This window comes from Acipenser ruthenus, chromosome 1 (assembly GCF_902713425.1).
Source record: "Acipenser ruthenus chromosome 1, fAciRut3.2 maternal haplotype, whole genome shotgun sequence".
NCBI classification, from domain to species: Eukaryota; Metazoa; Chordata; class Actinopteri; order Acipenseriformes; family Acipenseridae; genus Acipenser; species Acipenser ruthenus.
The window spans coordinates 39,033,289-39,057,596 of record NC_081189.1 but is presented as its reverse complement, the minus strand read 5'-3'; the positions used below and the strand labels follow the sequence as shown (position 1 = coordinate 39,057,596).

Here is a 24,308-nt window from a genome sequence, read left to right as displayed (position 1 = left end):
CACGTTTATCGTGTTTACCCAATCACAGGCCCAGAATGACACTTCTGTATGATCGTGTTTACACGATCACGAGCTGTTTGTATGGAAGGCCATCCAGGTAAAAAACACATACCTCGTACATGTACTGATTTGGACCAATCAGAATACATAAAATAGTATGTGTTACAAATAAATGTAAATGAACTACACATTTTCTACGTAGGGGGTGGTCATTTTAGAGTCATAAAGCGTAATTACAGGAGTAGACAATCTCCTTCGGGATCTTTTTAATTTCAGACATGAAATATGCTTTAAAAAAATCAACAATAAAGAAAATTGCAAATAATGGCAGCCAGAGACTTTCTTCTACAGTGCAAATATGGATTTGCTGAGTGCTGCCGACTTCTTGAGACAGACACTTTTGACTGTGACACGGTTCAGTTTGTATTAACAATGTACACAATCAGTTTTTTTGATTTTATTTTCTAATTATATTGGTTTCAGTTTTACACAGAAATACTGAGTTACCATAGTGAATATTATAGTCAATGTGAGATCTTGCAATGCTTGTTTAAAATGACTTATTAGCTACAGTGGCGTTACCACTGAATTAAAGCGATTTCTTTCACTAGACTTTGCAAAATGCCAAGTCCATATACCGCCACGAATTGCCCAGGGAATGGTAGATGTTAAGTTGCTTTTAATTGGATAATTTACTACACTTACTATTTTCTTTAAATTCATTGGCTCTCATTTCATTTTCAGTGATCCGATTGGCCAAATTAGTATACGTAATAATTAGAATTACAACACGTACTAATTAGATTGAGCACTAAATATTTGAAAATGTGTAGTAAATAAACGCCTGTGCTGCTTAGAATTGCGTAACAGAATTTTGCAGACCACATGGAGTTTACTCACGGACCACAGGTTGGGAACCACTGGTCACAGATTAATTAACTTCTACATCCCCTTGATATTTTCATTTTGTTTAATGTGTTCTTTTAATTCCTGGACATTGACCACCTATATTTATACAAGTTATCTTTCACTATATTAAAGTCTGGAGAACCTTTTCATTAAATCAACTGCAATTGGATGCGCTGAAAAGCAAACTATTAAAAGTGAAACCACAGTAGGCAGACACATAGTTTAAGACAGAAAGACAGAAAAGAGTGGTCAACATTAAATTGTAAACTATTATATAATGTTATCTACATGTACTGTACTATAATACCTTGTACTAAGTTTTCATTATTAAAGTAATCCATCACGGGAAAAACACGTGAAAACTCCACACAGGCCAGACACTGTTCACACAAGTTGTACGAACATCCCGAATAAAAACAAAGCGTCACACTGGCTTTCAAAAATATGTAAACCACTTTTTCTAATGGAGCTCTGGCCTTGCAGTGCCAATGTTGGCAGTGATTAGCAGCAATACAATGCATTCTACGTATGGAGTCATTTGTGTGTATTCCATCAAAGCAGCCAGTTCCGCTGCTGGAAGCCACAGACAAGTGGAACGAAACACTCTTCCAAGGGAAGGAGCATGTGGAATTTCAGGGATCATGAGCTCCGAGTGGCCCAGAGCTGCAGACAGTTGTTTACTATCGGCGAATTCATGCTAACCTGTAGAACATGCCCTACTATAAAACAATAAAAAGGCAATTTTTTATGCTGATGTAAAATGACGCCATCTTTTCTGGAACGAAGGGGATACAGCTTTCCAGAAAGCTTGTGCTTTCATGCTCCAGATGATGTGATTTTATGTCTATCTTCAGATCAATTGTCTTTTTACAATTATTTTATGTATTTGTTTTAACTTCAGTGTGAACTGCCAGCACATTTCAGAATTTTAAACTGCCCATTGTAAAATGGGAGTTTGAGAACAAAAACAGAGTATCCCTCAGGGAATAATAAAAAGTCTTATTAGACTGAATGGTTTGTAAAAATGAAGCAAAATGGGTATGCAAAAAATATCTGTGTGAAACAAGGTGGCAGTGAAATGGTTAATAAATACTGGCTACCACCTGTAATGGAACTTTACTGAGAGAATAATAAAATGCAGCACTGTACTAAATAAAGATACTATGTCAAAGAGTGTGGTATGTATCAGTGATATGGCCAGAGGTTAAAGCAATGCTGCGGTGAAAGGGTTAATTTAGCGGTAGTGGAGAGAACACGTCAAAAGAAAACAGCTGTGTTCCAACCATTAAGACAAATGTGTATGTCTCTATACAGCAGAAACATAGGTTCAATGTCATTGTTAAGACATTTTGCATTCAGGGCTTATACAGGAAGCCACAAATTAATTGTATATCTATATAGATTGTCACAAAGACTTTGCTCAACCTGGCCCAATGGTGGAATGTGTTTGGAAAAGCTTTCTCTACCTACCACTCACAAGGCTGAAGACAGCGAAAAGCCTGGAGAGCCGAATCCATCCCAGCAAAATCCCAGAACTTCACATCATAGTCGTACCCACCAGTAACAAGCCGAGCTCCAGAGGGGTCCAGCCCCAGCGCAGAGACCTGAAAAATGCATCGCAATAAATGCAGATTATGTGAGACAAACATCCCTGAACATCTCGGTCATCCCTTAGAAAGTAACAAAATGTATTAAAATAACTCAAAAACACATCATTTTTAGTTAGACAAAAGTTTCAAGTACAGTACATGCTCATGGTTACATATAAAAATTATATAAAAATGTATCTTTTAATAAGACAATAAAAAAACTTCCCACTAAAATTGCAAGAAATATGTTTGTTTATTTAAATTTATTTTTTTTATTATTATTACAGACCGGAGATAAAGTGCTCACGGATACACTGGGGGGTTACAGAATATATAACAGACTGCTGGACAAGCCCTCCTGAAGAAAGTAAGTCCACCAGAGCCATGTCACACTCCCATTCCATAGCTATACAGTATGTGTGAAAGCTCAGATCTTCTCCAACTGCAAAAATCTATTTCTTGAGGATAATATTTTACATCCCGGGTATGAAGAATTTATACATTTTCAAAGTGTAAAACTCACAGTCTTTGTCCCGTGTTGCAGTGTAATTTCATGTGTATCAGGAATTCGCTTCACAGGGTTCTAAAGCAAAAACAAGAAAGTGTACAGGAGATTTATTAGGTATTAGAACTACAAAAAAGTAAAGCTAGTGGGTGTTTAGTTGTTTGCAAAATGCATCAAATTCAGACATTTTCTCATTCCTGTAGGGGGTTGGAAAGAATCATTGCATTGCAGGATTCATTCAATGTTTCACACTGAGCTGAATTATCCATGGTGTATACTGTAAATAGCCAGATGTGGCCCATTAAGCTCCTAATAAGATCTGTAATGGCTCACACCACTTTGCAATGGGTATTAATAAAGAAACACACACTATCTATCTATCTATCTAGACACACACACACTGATGCACAAAAGAAACACAACACTCAGGTCTAATGGATTTAATCAAATATTTAAAAAACATAGCTATCAAACAATCACAGAAAATGTGAACAAAAATACAGATCAAAAGAATCATGTTTACAGTGTTAAATGTGACACACTGTAAAAATGAAAACAATACGAAGTTAGTATCCGGTATGGCAATCCTCGCAGCATTGATGCATAGACCTGATCAGCCACTGGATAGACTGCTGTGGGATGTTCCGCCGCTCTTCCTGTGAAGCTGCAGCCAGCTGGAGAAAGTTGGCTGGTCGCAGTTATCTCCTGTGGATGGCACTGGTGATTTGGTCCCACAGATATTCTATTGGACAGCTCAGGAGAAAAAGCTGGCCACGGCAACACCTCGAAATTGTTTTCTTGAAGTCGTGCAATTATAATCCTAGTACTGTGTGGTCTTGCATTCTCCTGCTGGAAAAACAGACACTTCCGGATTGGCTTGCAGGAACGGAAAAACTGTTGCCTCAAGGACTTCATCAATCTGCACCAAAGGCGTTCTTGTGTTAAAGGAGATTCCTCCCCACATCATGACACCTCCACCACCCCACCAGTTGGCTTGAACAACACAACAGTCAGCATAACGCTCACCATGACGTCTCCACACACGTTGTCTTCCGTCAGGTCTGTCAAGGGCAAAAAGGCATTCATTGGTGAATACAACACTCCACCACTCTCTGCCACCACTTCAGATGTTCTCTGGCCCAGAGAAGACAGCGATTTCGTCTCTCAGCTTTCAACATGTTACCCCTGAACGGCCTCGGAGCATGCAACTCATTTTCATGCAAACGTCGAGCTGCAGTCATTCTGCTGATGCATGAGTTATTTCTACCTGAAATTTCTCATGCTGTAGCCACTGCAGTCTGAAAACGATTACGTAAATTGATCAGTCGGATGTGACAGTCCTAGGCCGGTGTGGTGATCCTCTGCCTTCCAGGACGTGGCCTGTCCAGGCTGCCTTCAATCATGCCAATAGCAACCAGGCGATCTTCATTACTCAAGTGGGGCATGGTCATCTCTTTCGCTGTTCTTGCGTTAATTAAAATCATGTATTTTCGAATGGCTATTTATACAGATTCTTAATCAGCTAATTTTGGCAATTTTCACAACTCAAGTCACTATCATTTGGGTCCGAGTCACGAGTCCTTGAAACAAACTCAAATCAATTTTCATTCAACTAGTGGCAGTAGTGGGGGGACAGTTTACCTAACGAACGTTGTCTGGTATTTCCCCTTTGTGTAGGTTCATAATGAAACAAAAACATGAGGTCTACCCAAGACAGATTTTTAGGTTGATGCTGCACAGCGTATTGTTAATAAATCATTTTCATTTTGGTAAATTAAGTAGTATTAAGTTATCCTGTCCTTTTTTTTTTTGCTATCAATCACAGTCCTTCTGTCCTATCAGTGATATATATGCCTATTTGACAGTAAGTAATTACCAACTGAATTTGCCAGGTGAATTTATTGACACTGCTTGAAAACAGTGATGGTGTGTGCTGGGAACGAGTGGAGATTAGAAGCAAAGCACATAATATTTAATCACACAGCGACTTTCTGATATTAAGAAGCTCTAAAAGTATGACAAAAACGTATTTGATTATTATTTATCATTCGTTTTTGTTTTCAGTAAACTCTAAATTAAATTACGTATATTTCAAGAACGCAGTTTTAGAAATGTATTTCTACAGTGCTTAAAAATAAAACGTTAAAAACACGGTTTAAAATAGTAAAGAGAAATAAGTACTTGTTTACCATGCTGACATCATTTATTCCTTATAAAACTTAATGCAAAAGAGGAAATAAAAACTTGGCATGCGATAGCTGCAGATGGGTTTGTGTGGGGGTGTGTTTACCAGCTGGATTTGTGTGGTGGTGTGTTTATGCTGCAACCTGACTTGCTTCCAATTTCTTTATTCTTATTATATTATTGGATACTGTTATGTTCTGTAGGTTTTTATTGTATATTATATATATATATATTTAGTGGTTTGCAGAAGTATTCACCCCTCTGCAAAGTTTTCACATTTTTAAATTACAAATAATGTATGCACAATTTTTCAAACAAACTTTTTTTTATTCAAAGCTGTAGTGGTTAAACTGAACACTGTTATATGAGGAGGAGGTTAAATGTCAGCAAAACTTGCAAAGAAAATGTACAAAGTGAAATGTACTGGTTGCATAAGTATTCAGCCCCTTAAGTCAGTACTTGGTAGAGGCACATTTTGCAGCAATTTCTGCTATGAGTCTTTTTGGATAGGTCTCTACTAGCTTTGCACAGTAGGATGGTGAGTTTTTTGCCCATTCTTCACGGGAAAATTGCTCCAGTTCTGATAAGTTTGTTGGAGATCGTTGATGGCCTGCAATCTTCAAGTCTCGCCATAAATTTTCAATTGGATTCAAGTCAGGACTTTGACTGGGCCACTCAAGAACATTCATTCTTGTTCAACCACTCTAGTGTGGCTTCCGGGTCAGAGTCTTGGCTGACTCAAACAGGTTTTTCTCAATGATTCACCTGTACTTTGCACCATCCATTCTCCCCTCTATCCTGACAAGCTTCCGAGTCCCTGCTGAAGAGAAGCATCCCCATAACATGATGCTGCCACCACCATGCTTGACAGTTGGGGTGGTGTTGACTATGTGATGTGCAGTGTTGGGCTTGCACCAGACGTAACGCTTGAAATTTAGACCGAAAAGTTCAAATTTTGTCTTCTCTGACCACAAAACCTTTTTCCACATGTCTGCAGTATCATCTACGTGCTTTAAGATTAGGCTTTTTGAGTAATGGCTTCTTTCTTGCCACCCGTCCATACAGGCCAGCTTTGTGTAGGGACCGGCTTATTGTTGATGTGTGAACACTGACTCCCATCTCAGACACAGAACTTTGCAGATCTCTCAAGGTCATTGTTGGCTTCACAGTGACATCCCAAACCAGTTTCCTGCTTGCCCGGCTGCTCAGTTTGGGAGGGCGACCTGATCTGGGTAGTGTCTGGGTGGTATGATGCATCTTCCACTTCTTAATGATGGACTTCACTGTGCTGAGAGGGAAAATCAGTGCCTTTGAAATTTTCTTGTACCCTTCTCCTGCTCTGTGCCTCTCTACCACTTTATCCCTGACTTGTTTCAAAAGCTCCTTGGTTAAACCACTTTGAGTACACACAGGCTGAAACCATATCACTAATTTTGTGACCTTTCACACAAATCATTTGCACCCGAGCTGAGTTAGGGCTGCAGTAGCAAAGGAGTTGAATACTTATGCAACTGAGATTAATCTGTTTTTCTCTGTAAATCTTACTTATTTATATTATACATGCTATTTTAACTTTATCAAAGTGGAGTAGTTTGGACTGAGCTGAGTAGGGTACTTCAAGTGGGCACCTTCAATCCTTGGTGTTTCGTTGACTAGCCCACGACACCTTAAGAGGGCTCAACAGTGATTCCGGCGTCCCAGGATCACCCCCCTCCATCCCCAACTCAGCCAAGCCCAGCTTACTTATATACAAGTCTTGCGTGGGCAAGATCTGCAAGTGAGTGTCAAGAGGAAGCACATTAAAATACACTGGAAGAACTAAATCAGTCCCGCCAACTGAACATAAATGCACTGTATGCCAGAGCCAAACTTTAATCTAAGAGTGGGCTGGACTTTGCTTTCAAATTGAATGAGTTTCCCAGAAAACAAAAGGAAATGTTTTTACTGTAACAGCACAAAGACAATGAAGCATCCCTTCCATAAATCTTTGTAAATTAACACTTGGAAGAACTCTTATAAGCTTACTTTCTACGTTAATGTTAAACACTTTTCAGAAGGTCTGCAACCAAATTGAAATCCCGCCCACACTTTGTCAGACATAAATGATCACTAGCTTTCACAAGACATTATTGCAAAAGGAACTTTAAATAGGTTGGTCCCAACTTAAGTAATTTTGCAGAGTGGAAATGTCACTGAACTTACTTCCTTAACTGTAGGTACATCCAGCTCAAGCACTGCTAGACAAACAACCAACATGCTTTTCACATAAAAAAAAGCCAAATTTGAAATACATTTTGAAGAAAGCTCATAGTGATAACTAGAAGAAGGAAATCTCAGCCAATTGGAAGATATCAAATGTCCTCCTCATTGAGATAAACATGTTATCATGAAATTCCTGCACATGACCGTACATATATTTTAGATTTATCCTAAAATTGCTATTGATGATGAAGTGCCCAGTGTAACATGCCCAGTGTAAAACATAAGGTCACTGTATCAACGTAAACCAAATCCCTTATAATGCTTTTGAGCAATGCATGGATGCGATTATTTTTTTACTTTATTTATTTACATTTAGTGTAATTTCCTCCCAGTTTGGAATGCCCAGTCGCTTTTTCCTTCACCGTTCAGTGGGCATCCTCCGATCCCCTGACCAAGCCAGTTTCCTTTTTCACCCAGGAACTCGAGGGCAGGTGCTAGCGAGATACCGACCTCTGGAGAACAAGCGCCAGCCCTGCATGTGTCCAACCTTGAGCTCACTGCTTGCCTGGCCAGCAGGGTTCGCTGCGGCACGATGAGGAGAAACATTCCTGCCTGTTTTGCCTCCCAAACCCATGGTAGTGGCACAGCCAATTTGATGCTCTCTTCGGAGTCCCCAGCAAAGACCGGCCTACTTCACACAGCTAGGACGCAAACATGCACTGTAGGACACCCTGCACAACACACGGCTGCGCTCCACTCGGGTACCCAATATGGGCTGGATTTTCTTCATTGTATAACTTTCTGACATGTAGCTGAATTTGCCTGCACGATGGGATTCACCATTACCATGAGTGTTAGACATTCCAAAATTAATAAAAAGAACAAAAAAAGATCAATTTTTCAATAAAGGAATGTGGTCATATTCTTTTATGCAAAATGTTCAGCTTTTGGCAGAAAACTAAAAAGCATGTTATTGTATAAAGGTCTGTATAAGTCTTTTGAACCCCAAAACTCTTTCAAGAAGGATACATTCTAAAAATAGCAGTCACTATATTGTACCCCAGTGCCAACAATTGTCTGACACAGAGTGCAAAAACTTTTTTTTATTTTTTTTATATGAAAAGCAAAACAACTGTGAAATGTACACACTGTACATACAGACAACTGAAGAGGCATCCTGTAGCTAGGAAATACAGCTGTGGACAGATTATTAGCAAGAAAGATGACAGATAAATGATAGACTAGACCAAATGAGAGGTAGGAAGTCAATTAAATGATACATCCTTAATACAAACACCTTCACCTCTTATAGGTGTGCTTGGTATTCCATGAATGATGTAATAAATCTTAAGAAAAAGTGATGTTCTCTGTTTCAGGAAGGAAGGCCTATTTCCTATCATACTTGCACTTCTGGTTCCAAATCTCCTTATGCTTTGATTAGCAATTATCTCACGCTAGCAATCAATTCCATCCCAAACTGTGTCTTTTAGCTGTGTTATGAACTGTGACATAACCAAAGATTGTTATGATGTGTGACAGAACTGTAAATTGCTAATCTGTAATTAGACCTAAATGGCTTTACACAGCTGAGCATTTGTAAACCAGCGATGCATCACGTTTGAAACTACCATGTTCATATTTTATAAAAACAACAACAAAAGTACTCCCTTTACAAAAATAGATGAAAATGTACCAACTTCAGAAGAAAAAGGACTTAAACAGATGATCTGATTAACCCTTGGAGGATTTGCCACATGCATTTAAAAAGTGGCACAAGGGTGGTCTACTTCATCTAATAATTCTCTCAACTGCAATCAATGTTCATATAAAAATAAAATTTAACCCCTTTTGTCTTGCCTATGTAAAGTGAATGATTTAGTCTATATTGGACTCACACAGCATGTCTAGTATCTCACACACATCTTGTGGCATTTCCAGGTTTTTTTTTTTTAAACATATCTGTGTATTTATGTTTTTGTTATTTATTTATGTTTTTGTTTATGGATGCTTTGTCATGTAATTTACACATTCTGCTTACCAAACTGCATCTCACTAAACACCGAGACACTAATTATGGTACATTAGTGGAAACCTACAACTTAAGAGGGGCACAACAAATCAGGTCACCCCTTATCTGGTGAACTACAATTAGCAGGCATATTATGTTCATGTAGCAGTCTTTGTTAAAAAATAACTAAACCTACCCACTCTAATTTCAGACAAAGACGACTAATAGTACAAGTGCAACGGTAGGGAAAGGGATTAAATGCATATACCAAAAATATAGAATGAATAACATTGTTTTTTTTTTATCCTAAACAATTGATTATGATTACATACGTCTGTTCTTGAAAGAAACAGAAGCAGAATGGTAAAATCACATGACAAAACATCTAAACAAACTTAAATAAATAAAACACACACAGATACATAATAAAAAACTGGAAATGACCTAAGATGTCTGAGATACTACACATGCCATGTGAGTCCAATATAAACTAAATCATTCACATTATATATATGAAAGAAAAAGGGGTTGGATTTTATTTTTGAATGAACATTAATTAGTTGAGAGAATTATAAAATCCTAAAAAATAGAATTCAGTTTAATCAAATAGCCTGTGTATTGTGTACAATTGAGAACTGTCTACATCATTATTATTATTTGTTTATTTAGCAGATGCCTTTATCCAAGGCAACTTAGAGACTAGGGTGTGTGAACTGCATCAGCTGCAGAGTCACTTACAACAACGTCTCAGCCAAAAGATGTAGCACATGTAGCTCAGGATCACATGGTGAGTCAGTGAGCAGGCTGGGATTTGAACCGGGGACATCCTGGTTACAAGCACTTTTCTCGACTTTATCTGGACAGCTCAATCTTCAAGTATTTACTGAACACAATAGAATCTAAACAAACTGCTCCATACTTCCTGATGATAGAATATCCTCATAGAGTTGGTCTGTGGAACATTTGGATGTCAAGAAACTTGTATCTTGTGTTAAAGGAAATTACTAAATCAACAACAGCCTGCCCAATAATGTTCTAAAAGAGAGTGGAAATGTTTATAAATCACACTCAGGAAAGGCCATTGGACATTCAATAGAGACTTGTGTCATATTGTTTTTATGCACTTGTCAGGGAGACTACTCTACCCTTGTACCGTAGTGTATTGATTGGAAAAGTCTGTAGGTGTCATTTTTCACCCCCATGCAGTTTCTCAATGCAGAGAATTAGGTCCTCAAACTCTGAACTTGACAGCCAAGTTTACACTACACATGCAATCTAACAGAAAGTCATACTGTACTGTATGCTTTGCATCCATAAAGTTTAACTGCCGTCAGTGTAGAGGCTTGCATTATACGTTGCATTTTTACTGTGTCAGAGGAGGAATGTTCAGATGGCAGTGAAAACATAACAAACCTGGCACGTTAGGGATGCACCTTAGTCTGGGGTGGACTCTCTCAACAGGGCAGAATGTATTTAACGGATCTATACTGGTAGTGAAGCTGGGTAAAACAACATGATATGCACGAGGTCTAGCAGTTTTTTTGTTTTTTATCTTCGTGTTTTTTGTTTTCGTAATGAGGTATCTTTTGAAATCAGTCCATTTCACTCTGATGAAGCAGTTAACAATAATCATCAAACCTTTTTTTTATTGAAACCATTCCACATGGTTATTTACCATAATGGGAGGTACACAAATCCAACATCAGTAGTCAATTCAAAATATAACTTGCAAGCAGTTAACCAATTGCTTCACCTCAACTCCTTAAATTTAGTAAAAACACCCTTAAATGGATGAGCGGTCCTTAAATTCTGCATAGCACAGATATGCAAGGCAACCTAAATCATCCCAGCACAAAAGAGGGTTACATAAAACCAGATGTAACGAAGCCAAGGTGGGGAAAAAAAAAAAAAAAAGATATGTACTGCACCAAAATAAATTATTCTCAGACCTTGCATTTCATACTGGGGTAGTTATCTTTCACCCTAGAGACAGATTGAGTGGTTGATTAATACGGCCCACACTGCTTATGAACTTTTGAATGTTCTTAAAATCTTTAATAGATAGTGACACAGACCTGGGGACTGTTTCCCAAAAGCTAATCTACCCTAACCAACATTGTGAAAGTATCTTAAGAGCAACTTTTGCAAACTGCAGTGTTTCCAAAACTCTGCATGCCTTCAGACACTACTGACCTTCTACTTGAGTTCACAAGTGGTCAGGGGTAGTCCGGAGATGTTATACACACACTGTATGCTGTACTACTGACAGTGCTATGCTACTGGCACATTTGTACAGCAAGTAGTATCATCATTTTTTGAAACAAGAATCATTTATACTTCAATGTATTTATATCACATAAAATCAACAATTAGTTTTAGATGGATTATAATTACTGTTTCCCAATTACACCCTTAAATTATACTTAAACCAAACAATTTGAATTCTCAAGAGGGGTTTTGGGAAACACACCTTAAGATCGATCGGAAACACCTGCACCTTACTTGAAAGAATAATGTGGAATTCACAAGTACTTCTGCCATCAGGAAACTGACCCCTGATTCTTGCCTACTTCTAAATATAGCCTGGATGTTATTATAGCCTAACCTTCTATATCCACGTTCACGACTAGCACATTGTTTTAGAAATTGTTCCATCCAAAATGACAAACCTATGGTAGAATGTCGTTCCGGAATGTCGGTTATTTTTAGTTTAAATTGGGTGACAAAAATAATACTGTAGATAAAGCTATTGGATGGCGAACCACTGCTATGGCAGTTACTGGGCCTATACTGTAATCCATCATTTTAAGCCAATAACCCTAAACTTCTTAGTAGTAATAAAGACAATTTCTAGAAATGGACAAACTTTTTCAACAGCCGGGATAAATAAATGTTCAATTTGCCAACTCGCATGACTTAAGCACTTAAAGCCACAAACAGCATCAGCTTGTGGAGTGCGACTAACCAGCCCTGTCAATCGGGAAGAGCAAAAACAAGAAAGTGCACCCAACTCAGGAAGATCAAGACCCAGCATGACCCTGTAAACCATTATTCCACCACCAACCACATAGCACTCTGTTATATCTGTACATAGAAAAACACAAGGGGCAAAAGTGATTGGCAGGCTAAATGCCATAAGCATATACAGAAGCCAAAGGCATCAAACTGCAATGAGGATTGTTTACACAGGGTTATTAATGTCACGGAATGCCAATACAACAGCACACAAACAAAGATCACCCTACTCTGCTATATATACAATAAATTGTCATTTGATTTGTTTTTTGGTATTGATTTGCTTGGTAAACTAGGCCTTCAGTAGTTTGAAGCACACAAAGTTTCACATATTAACACTTTAAAAGGTATAGCTAAGGGTGTGCAGCACAATAATTTGATTTTGATTACTTTATTGTTCACTACAACATGAATAGAAAAAAAGGCAGACAAATTAGAATTCAGCTTAATCTTTTATTCCCAACAAATGTAGGAGGCTGTGTGGTCCAGTGGTTAAAGAAAAGGGTTTGTAACAAAGAGTTCAAATCCTGGTTCTCTCTGACTTACTGTGTGACCTTGAGCAAGTCACTTAACCTCCTTGTGCTCATGCATAGTCCACACACCCTAGTCTCTAAGTGTCTTGGATAAAGGTGTCTGCTAAATAAACAAATACAAATGTGCAGTGTTAGTGAAATTAAAGTGTTTGCTCAAAAGAGCCAACTTCCCAATATTTCAGTATGTTTAACATACCTTTGTCAAGGGAATGTGGGAATTTCTATTTAAAATTAATGAATGAATTGTGTAGTGAAATTAAAGATTGGAACAGTGTGCAACCTGGGGTGCTGTTTTGATCTCACTGAAAGTTGTAATGCTTTGAAATGGTGTCAAATACAGATGCGGTTTCCTAAAAGCACTCTGACAACATGGCAGCAAGCACAACCCTTGTACATATATAAAATACATTTCGGAAATCATCTTTCTTGCAAAACAGTGTTACTTAAATCGTAATCGCCTTAAGATAAAATGCAGTGAAAACTCCAGTGCCACATATTTTATCACTGCAACATTTAATATATATTTTTTCTCTGAATATATTAGTAAGAAACATTTTAATAGAATGGTTTCAAAGTTAGGACAAGTAGTGTTCTATTGGACTTTGCAGCAACTTATTTAATATGTGAATGCTTTTACTGTTTTTCTAGTAATTAAATAATGAACTAAAGTCATGCATATATAATATTATGAAGGATATGACTGGAATTATAATCCCTTTATATAAAATAAAGAGTATATTTAGGTGATAACTACAGTGCCCAACGAGTGCATGAGAAGAGGCTTTCAAATACGTCAAATGTAAGACAAAGTCAGTTACGTGCGGCTTCTGTTTTGAGACTTCAGCAGGATCAGTCTTTCCTGACGAAAGCGAATGGCATTCCACTTGTTTTATAATGTATGATCAAATAGACACATCAGTAACTATTACCTCAAAAGGCTTGATAGTGTCTGCAAGTCAAGATCTAGACACATTTTGGCTGGTTTGGAGTTGAAACTCAATGTGTTAATTCTTACTTAATGTCATTTTGGGTCTTTGTTGCTTTATGAAACAAACAACAGTATCCAATATACAGTGCCGTGAAAAAGTATTTGCCCCGTCTGATTTTCTGCATTTTTTTGACACTGAATGTTATCAGATCTTCAACCAAAACCTAATATTAGATTAAAAGGACCCTGAGTGAACAAATAACACAAACATTTAAAACATATTTTATTTATTTATTAAAGAAAGTTATGCAACACTCAATGCCCCTGTGTAAAAAAGTAAATCTCCCCCTTAGATTCAGTAACTGGTTACCCCACCTTTAGCAGCAATAACTGCAACCAAACGCTTCTTGTAGTTATTGATTAGTCTCTCACAGCGGCGTGGAGGAATTTTGGCCCACTCCTCCATGCAGAACTGCTTCAACTCAGTGACATTTGTGGGTTTTCGAGCATGAACTGCTCGTTTCAGGTCCTGCCACAGCATCTCAATGGGGTTTAGGTCTGGACTTTGACTAGGCCTTTCCAAAACTTTAAATTTCTTGTTTGTCAACCATTCTGATGTAGACTTGCTTGTGTGTTTCGGATCATTGTCTTGCTGCATGACCCAGCTGCACTTCAGCTTCAGCTCACGGACGGATGGCCTGACATTCTCCTGTAGAATTCTCTGATACAGAGAAGAATTCATGGTTCCTTCTATGATGGCAAGGCGTCCAGGTCCTGATGCAGCAAAGCATCCCCAAACCATGACACTACCATCACCATGCTTGACCGTTGGTATGAGGTTCTTACTGTGGAATGCAGTGTTTGGTTTTTGCCAGATATAACGGGGCCCATGTCGGCCAAAAAGTTCCACTTTTTACTCATCTGTCCATAGAACATTGTTCCAGAACTCTTGCGGATCATCCAGGTGCTTTTTGGCAAACTTGAGACGAGCATTCATGTTCTTCTTAGTGAGCAATGGTTTCTGCCTTGCTACTCTGCCATGAATCCCATTTTTGCCCAGTGTCTTTCTGATGGTGGAGTCATGAACATTGACCTTAGCTGAGGCGAGAGAGGCCTGCAGATCCCTGGATGTTGTTCTAGGGTTCTTTGTGACTTCCTGGACAATTTTATGCCTTGCTCTTGGAGAGATTTTGGCAGGACGGCCACTCCTGGGAAGATTCACTACTGTCCCAAACTTTCTCCATTTGGACAACATGGCTCCGACTGTGGTTCGGTGGGGCCCCAGAGCCTTAGAAGTGGCTTTGTAACCCTTTCCAGACTGATAGGCATCAACAACTTTTTTCCGGGGATCTTCAGGAATTTCTTTTGTTCGTGGCATGATGTGCCTCTAGAACCTGTGTGCTGACAACTTCACTCTGATGGTAACGGCCAAAGTTAGTCAGATTTATATTGGGCAGGACTGGCACAAATCAGGCCTGGTTGTTAATCAAAGTACTCAAACAGCTGACCCTAATTATCCCTTTAATTGGGTTGAGTTAACTAGAGTGGGGCAATAACTTTTTCACACCTGGAGATTGCATGTTTGATTATCTTGCACACCAAACAAATGAAAGAAGCACCAAACTTTGGTGTCATTTTTTTTCTCAGACTCCCTCTATATACTACTACAACCCACAACAAAATCTGGCCAAATACAATTTGAAAAATGTGCAAAAATGCAGAAAATCAGACGGGGGCAAATACTTTTTCACGGCACTGTATATTATACCATAAAAAGCTAAACATTCAAAACTCATAATAAATTGAAATGGCGGTGGTTAAACTAAAACCAATAAACTAGTCTGGCAATGTGGCAGTACACTCTGCTGTGCAATGTCGACAGCATAAAAATACACCCTTATTATAAAATATTAATGTATAGTATAGTCCTCAAAATGAATCTTCAAAAGACAGCATGAAATTGCCTCTATATACCAGCTGTTGGTTTTGCCCTTTCCACTTAGGAAAACTAAATGAAGGACCGAATGGATTTGCTTGCTCACGTATGCCCCAGCATCAATCATACTAAGCTGTGGCTGACATTCAGAAATATGCACAGCCAGGTTATAAAGCTTGAGCATAGGTAGATTATTGGTTTACCTAACCTTAAAAGCTGCTTAACATCTTCAATGCAGCATACAAGGAAGCAATTTACTGGGCTATGTGGTTTTGAGCATTTCTCCCCCATTACAGCACAGCAGAAAGAAAAACACTATCAGAACACACTTTTACCAACGTGTACTGGTTCTACTGGGCTATGCATCAGACAGCATTTTTATGGCTGGACTGAAGACATTGGCTGAGGTAAAAGGGCAGGTATTCAGTTTAAATTACTGTTAAATTGGGGTGAAAAAAAATCTGTAGATAAGCCTACTGGATGTCCAACCACTGCTGTGGAAGTTACTTAGCCTTCAGAATGTTAAACCTTCAATCTTAACCTATATAATATTACTAAAAACAATTTGTACTGTAGACAGATATATACATAAATCACCCTCTACATATGCTGTCCATCCTAATTGCAACCATACTTGTACATGTTTCATAGATCATTACCATGCTAAAGTCAGAAAGCTGTACAAATTATGCCTTTGTATTTAAATAGGCTATATGCCAGTCAAAACACATGTTGGTAGAAAATGAAAGGTAATTTATATTGAGCCAAGAATATAGCTTATTGATCCCTGTTATAAGTGGATTCTTTCAATCCCTAATGAAGCCTTTGTTGCCCTCCAGTGTTCATACCACATAGTTATATATATAATGCCCTGGTGACAGGATATTTCCATTTCAAAAGTGTCTATCTAAATAAAATCTGTGAAAGTAAGTAGGGATGAGTTCTTTTATCAAACATAACAAACAAAATACTGCAGAGATTACATTGCTCGGTGGTCCCGTTTAACTTTTTTCAAAATACTTCTACGCACTGCTTTTTTTAAGATGTCATTTTCACTGCTCATGTATTTCTTAGCCAATAGCAGAGCTAGGTAATGAAGTGTGCACGCCTCCTGTCAGTTATCAGTGAGGAGAAAATTGTAGTGGCTGGTCACTTAACTTTGTCCTCTCGAAAATATTGTGCCAAGTTTTTGTAGGTGTAGTTGCACATTTTTCAATTTGTTTTAGAAATGAACGAGTATTTGAAACTTGATCAAAAGTATTCGAGTAGTAATTTTATTTAGAATACTTGATTACTCAGACTCACCCCTAATATATATATATATATATATATTATATATATATATATATATATATATACACACACACACACACACACATACATACAGTGCCTTGCAAAAGTATTCAGAACCCTGACCAATTCTCTCATATTACTGAATTACAAATGGTACATTGAAATTTCGTTCTGTTTGATATTTTATTTTAAAACACTGAAACTCAAAATCAATTATTGTAAGGTGACATTGGTTTTATGTTGGGAAATATTTAAGAAAAATAAAAAACTGAAATATCTTGCTTGCATAAGTATTCAACCCCCACACATTAATATTTGGTAGAGCCACCTTTCGCTGCAATAACAGCTTTAAGTCTTTTGGGGTAAGTATGTACCAGCTTTGCACACAGTGTCGGAGTGCTTTTGGCCCATTCTTCTTGGCAAATTTGCTCCAGGTTGTTCAGGTTGGTTGGACGACGCTTGTGGACCGCAATTTTCAAATAGTGCCACAGATTCTCAATGGGATTGAGATCAGGACTTTGACTGGGCCACTGTAGGATATTCACCTTTTTGTTCTTGAGCCACTCCAATGTTGCTTTGGCCTTGTGCTTGGGATCATTGTCCTGCTGAAAGGTGAATTTCCTCCCAAGTTTCAGTTTTTTAGCGGACTGAAGCAGGTTCTCTTGCAGTATTTCCCTGTATTTTGCTCAATCCATTCTTCATTCAATTTTAACAAGATGCCCAGTCCCTGCTGATGAGAAGCATCCCCACAGCATGATGCTGCCACCACCATACTTCACTGTAGGGATGGTGTGTGTCTTGAGGCATAGCACTTTGAGTTTTGGCCAAAAACCTCTATCTTGGTCTCATCTGACCACAAAACCTTTTCCCACATCGCAGCTGGGTCATGCTTTCTGGCAAACTCCAGACGTGCTTTCAGATGGTACTTTTTGAGTAAACCTCCCATATAGGCCAGTGTTATGCAGCGCTCTTGATATGGTTGACTGGAGCACCATTACTCCACTCCCAGCCACTGAACTCTGTTGCTCCTTCAAAGTGATTGTTGGCCTCTCTGTGGCTTCTCTCACAAGTCTCCTTCTTGTTTGAGCTTTGAGGGACGACCTTTTCTTGGCAGTGCCAAGTGGGTGGTGTGATGCAGCTTCCACTTCTTGATTATTGATCCAACTGTGCTCACTGGGATATCCAAACACTTGGATATTATTCTGTCCCCTTTCCCTAATTTATGCATTTGTATTACTTTATCTCTAACTTCTGTAGAATGCTCTTTGGTCTTCATTTTCCTTCAGATTCACAGCCTGACCAATGATCCTTCAACAGTGGGGTTTTTATCCAGAAAATGTGAGAGCAACTTTAATGGTTCACAGGTGGAGGCCAATGGTAAGGTAATTGTGTCCACGTTAAGGCAATTTCTTTTATCGGTGTAAACTGGGAGCTTCCACAGCACAGGGGTTGAATACTTATGCAAGCAAGATATTTTAGTTTTTTATTTTTCTTAAAAATATTTCCCAACATAAAACCAATGTCACCTTACAGTAATTGATTTTGAGTTTCAGTGTTTTAAAATAAAATATCAAACAAAACTAAATTTCACTGTACCATTTGTAATGCAGTAATATGAGAGAATTGGTCAGGGGTCTGAATACTTTTGCAAGGCACTGTATATATATATATATATAGTAACAGAATTGCACCTCTCCGCGGTTCGTTGCCCCTTTAAAACACTGACCCAGACACATGAAATTGATTTTTACTGTGCTAAAATCTTGAGACACAGACTGACAGGCAACTCCTTAAATCCTGAAGAGTCTCTAATTGTAAAAATATAAGTGTGACATACAGTAAAGTATAGACCAACTATAAATTACACCATACTCTCAATTACTTGTGCTAAAGAATGTCCTAACCCTGTATAAATCACAATTCAATAAACTGTTCTTTTTTTGGTAAATTACAGAAGAATAACATCTCCACTATTCCTCCATTTACAAGGACATGCATTTCCAGCAGGGCATAATACATTGAGAAGCCAAAAGCAATATCCAGATGCACAGTAATGTGATCACCTCTGCTGTTATTATAATGCTTTAGAAAAATGAGAATTCATGAAAATGCTATACACATATCATCAACACACAGTTGTTTTACAGTGTTGTTTGTTACTATCTGTGACAATAAATCTTACATTAAAATGTCTGTACATTAAAACTTGTAGGACAGTAGGCATCAAACAAATAAAAATGAAACTTGCTAATATTTACATTGTTCCTATTAGTCTTTATGGTAAAAAGGTCTGTGTTTGAAAGTAGAAACTGTAGTCCACCAACCCAGATGTTCCTTCATCTGTCACTTGTGTCCTGACTGAGCTCTTATGCAGCAAAACAGATATACTTTACAAGAGCTGATGACAAAAGCAGTCAGGCTGCATGGGTCACTGTCTAGTAATGCCGAACACACACCAGATCCCCAAGTAAAGGGGCCAAGCCTGTGTGGCAGAGTGCCAAAACAAGCAACTTGCTGTTTGATTGCTGCTCTAGCTGGAACTCTTGATCAGAGAAGCAGAGGTGACCACTGGCTTGATTTTATACTGCACTTTCACCCAACCTTACAGAAACACCAAAACACATGATCTCAGTTGGCCTGGAAACTGACCCAGTGTGATAAAACTGTTCAGGGTAAGCACCCGTGGCCATTCCAGTCCAGATCTCTGTTCCCATCATGGCTTGAATTAATTACTACAAATGGAACAATTTAAAATTGTGATCAGAGTTTGGTGTAGATCAGAGGAGGTAGAGTGATACTTTGTTTAAGGAAAGTCTTAGTTACTGGACAAATACTAAAAAACATTATTACTGGATAAACTTACATCATCATCTTCCTCCTCCTCGTCGTCGTCATCACTGTCTTTGTACCCGGGAGGAAGAGGAGGCCCCACAAATTCCTCATCCTCCTCTGCTGCTCTTCGGCTAGACAGCTGACCTGGGGGAGGGGGGCCGATCAGTTCGTCCTCTGAATCATCTTCACTATCGCTGCTGCTGCTGTCACATTCAGGTCTTTCATGAAAGGAAAGAATGTATTAGAATTTAAAAGGAACATTTTTCACATTCCAGGTTTAAGCTTGGAATGTGCATTTATGCAGGGATAGTGTGACTGCTGACCTTAAATCAATTTTTGTTCACCCAAAGCAGACTGCTTTAAAAATGTACGAATTTAGTTAGACTTGTATATAGACTTTAGATACCATGTGGGATACTTACTGGCTGCTAGAACACCCCCCACAATATACTTTCTATATAATTAGTTATATTTGTTTAACCATTAAAAGATCCACTGATATTGAAGATCTCATTTATAATAGCATCTTGGCAATTAATGATAGGTAAGATCATTTATTTTACAAAACTAAAAACCCATATGTATTTATTTAAAATCCTTCAGCTGCAACATCACCTTTACAAGGGAATCATATGGGGTTCAGCAGGGTTCACACGATAAAAACTCCACACACTTACACAACAGCAGTGAAAGAAACTTAGTCTGGGACCAAATCAAAACTTTGACAACCCGCTAATCGCACTTAACTGTATTTAATAGCGTTTTCTTTTTTTTGAAAGTATCTTATTTCTTCTACTCATAAAAAGAAAATGCTATTAAATACAGTTAAGTACGATTAGCGGGTTGTCAAAGTTTTGATTTGGTCCCAGCCTAAATCTAAATAATTACATAACAATAAATTGACATCTTTTGAAAACAAATTAATAGACAGCTACCTCTACTGAGCTACCTCTCAGTAACTAAAACCTCAGTTTTACATTTTATCAGGTGCTTTAAAGTAAGTGAAATATTCAGGACACCCCTGTCTCAGCACAGGCACTATATGCTCAATGATTATATCTTCTTCTAGACAGCCCAAGATAAAACTTTATGTGCACCTTACTGGGTGACAGAACAGTACACATCTGACTTCAAATCAAAACAGGCTTTTTTTGGCAATCCAGGTCAAAGGACAAAAATTGATCAGTTGGATGGGATTTTACAATATGTTTGAGTGATGCACCAATGAAAAGCATGCCGTATATGTAGTTCAAATAGCACAAAATGTATTTATACAACGTTGGTTTGCTTTATTTTTACTATGGACCCATTCCACTCAGCTAGTATCTCCTGAATCCAAGATGGCAACTCTGGTATGTTGGTTTCACACAGAACAACCCAATGACATTTAGACATTATGGATGGCAAATGACAGAACTAATTCAGCGTGCAATGAACTAGAAACTGCAGTGCATACAATTACTCTTATTAGAGAAGAAATGAATATACTCACTTGTGGAGTCACTGAAGAAACTGCAATTATGGCTACACATTTTAGTTTCCAAGATGTTTCACATTCAGCAGTTTCATATCACAGTGATGACTAGTAAGTCATACCATACAGTTTAGCTATAAATATGTAATACATTTATCTACCAATACATGCTAATACTGTACAGAACTGGCTTAAACGCAGTTATATTCAATGCCTTTCTTACCTGGAAGATGACGTAGCAGGGCGTCCTTTACCACCAGAAACAGAAGCCTTGTCAGCATGAGAATCCCCTCTCATTAACGCTCGCTTCTGCTTTTCAGCATCTTTCATTTCTCGCTGCTCTAAGAACAGAATCAATAAGATTGTTTAACATATCTACACTTTCTGGTACTGCTAAAGTTACTATAATTTTTTAAAAAAAACCCTGACTAAGTCATTGAACTATGTCATTAAGCAAGTTTACAAAAGTATTTTTCAAACAGCAATCTAGAGTTAGTTTTAAAGGCTTACCCGTCACTTTCTGGCTTCTTTCAATTGCAGTTCTTCTGGTCTGCTCAAATATTGCATCCAGATCAAATGTCCGGGCTTTTTTTCCTTCAGAAAGAAAACATTAGATATATCAATTTGATCAAAAATCTGGCAAGGGATTGCTTTTTTTTTTAAATATAGGTCAACAGTTGCATTCCAATGTTAAATTCCCTCAGAGTTGGGTTTTATTATAGCTCAAAGGCATTCTGTGCAAGACATTATGGCAGAGTACAGTTTATTAAAAACAGCTTATCCCTTTAACTCCTGTTCCTAGTTGTTATTATTATTGTTATAGTACTTATCAATAACATGCATAAAACTCAATTGTAGAAAGTAGCAGGAGCATACCAGTTTGGCTCACAGTGAAACAGTGCCTAAAACGTAAGACCAGCGTGTAACCATTAACCTACACCCTGCAACACTGCCCCCAGTGGATGTAATACATTCCACACTTGTTCTACAGTCCTAGGTGGCATTTCTTTGACTTTCCAGTATTGCTTACATCCACAGACTACAGGTATGCTTTAGATATCAGAGTGAGTTTTTTTTTTGTTTTGTTTGTCACCAGAATGTGAGGACTGAAACTGATATACAAAGTATATAAAATGATATACTAAGTGATTCTAAACAACAAGAAGCGTACAACAATCAATTACAATGACTGCTATTTCTGACAAATACCGAGTTTCTTCTTTAAGGGGCCAAGAAAGCAGCTTTTTCTTGAAAGGATTAATGTGAAATATAACGCTTATACGTATGTGAGCTACACTAATTAATACACTATTGCATTTTCCCATAGCTAGCTCCTTGTGCTGCGCCTTCATAACAGGTTGCTATATTTAGGATTACTGTATGTATCTCTGAGTTTTTCTTCCAACTGAAACATACCAAACCCTGAGAAGCCCATGACGGAAGCCATATCTGCGTCATTGCCAGCAGTTCCAGATGCTGAAATAGAAATGTAGAGAAAATCATGAAAGATCACACACAAAAGCTTTGCTTGCATGTTTTGATAATGACCAATCATTAATGGATGGCAAATCATTAAAGTGCAATATACATAGCATTTAGTATAGTGTAAAGCAGACTAACAAGAACTATGGGGCACAAGAAAATGGGGGCATTAGACTAGATTAATCTCCATTCATACATTTTTATTTCAGGTTTTTGCAATGGTATCGAGTGGAATTATTAATGGGATACGACACTGCAGACTGTATGTGAGGTTTTTTCTTTCTTTTTTAAGTTAAACTGGATGGTTGAGTATTTCTGACATAGATCTTTAACAATAATATTACATTTCAGTATTTAAATGCCGAATCCGGTTAGTAAAGGCGCTGCACTTTTTAATAAGTGTAACACAATCAATAAAAAGTGTGAATACATTCGACACACAATTCTAAATAAAACTGATATCTACATCAGCTGTAGATATCACTATCATGAAGTCGTTTGCTTACGAGGATACACCAGCACTTTATTTTTCAATAATTTAGTAAATTTGCGTCATAAAGACGATATGTCAGGTAATGTGTCTTTATTTTTAAAACGTCTATCAAAATGGTTTAATACATATTGCAATGCTCTGCATTTAGTTGGCTGATATTCTTTTAACATGTTTCAAAATAATAATAAAAAAGAAACATGAAAAAAAAAAAACATATTGTTCTTACTCTGGTCTTGATCTTCTCCCTGCTGCTCCATGTTGTTAGTTTACAATTTTACAGGAACCGGCTAAACAACGATAAGTACTAAAAGAAGAACAGGTTTGAAACAAAATGTAATATAGAGTCTGTGCAGCGCCATCATCTGGGGGTTGTAGGTTATGACTAGGTGCCAATCAAGACATTGGAAATAAAACTGACCAACTAAATGTTGCACTTAAATTCGTAATCTAGGGAAACAAGTACGTTATATATATATATATATATATATATATATATATATATATATATATATATATATATATATATATATATATATATATATATATATGTGTGTGTGTGTGTGTGTGTGTGTGTGTGTATGTATATATATATATATATATATATATATATATGTGTGTGTGTGTGTGTGTGTGTGTGTGTATGTATATATATATATATATATATATATATATATATATATATATTTTTTTTTTTTTTTCCAAAGCACGTTTGTGAATATTTTGTATACATGCATGATTGTTGTTTTGATCGTATCTAGATCAATATTGTGTTGATTTTACGAAATATATATGAAATTATTTCGTGGAATTGATTTCAAGCCAGCATACATCAGTAATATCAATAAACAGTAGTACCATTCTGTTATGTTTCGTTCGATGCAGTCCTCCAGCCACGGTGTGGCTCGAGCTCGGTGTGGCTAGAGTC

The 24,308-nt window shown here is 37.6% G+C and overlaps 1 protein-coding gene across 1 annotated transcript in view; it reads right to left on the bottom strand.

Annotated features, from left to right (window-relative positions):
• The window catches only part of LOC117420669 (WD repeat-containing protein 70-like), a 130,473-nt gene extending 106,168 nt beyond the window's left edge, over positions 1 to 24,305 (bottom strand). The window contains exons 1-8 of the mRNA XM_034034191.3: positions 24,239 to 24,305; positions 23,610 to 23,687; positions 22,825 to 22,884; positions 21,919 to 22,002; positions 21,632 to 21,749; positions 19,966 to 20,152; positions 3,022 to 3,081; positions 2,380 to 2,513 (exon numbers count right to left, since the gene is read on the bottom strand). Of these exons, the coding sequence (XP_033890082.2) occupies positions 2,380 to 2,513; positions 3,022 to 3,081; positions 19,966 to 20,152; positions 21,632 to 21,749; positions 21,919 to 22,002; positions 22,825 to 22,884; positions 23,610 to 23,640 (674 nt within the window). The 5' untranslated portion in view covers positions 23,641 to 23,687; positions 24,239 to 24,305. The remainder of the gene's footprint in view (positions 1 to 2,379; positions 2,514 to 3,021; positions 3,082 to 19,965; positions 20,153 to 21,631; positions 21,750 to 21,918; positions 22,003 to 22,824; positions 22,885 to 23,609; positions 23,688 to 24,238) is intronic.
• Between the last annotated feature and the right edge of the window lie 3 nt (positions 24,306 to 24,308).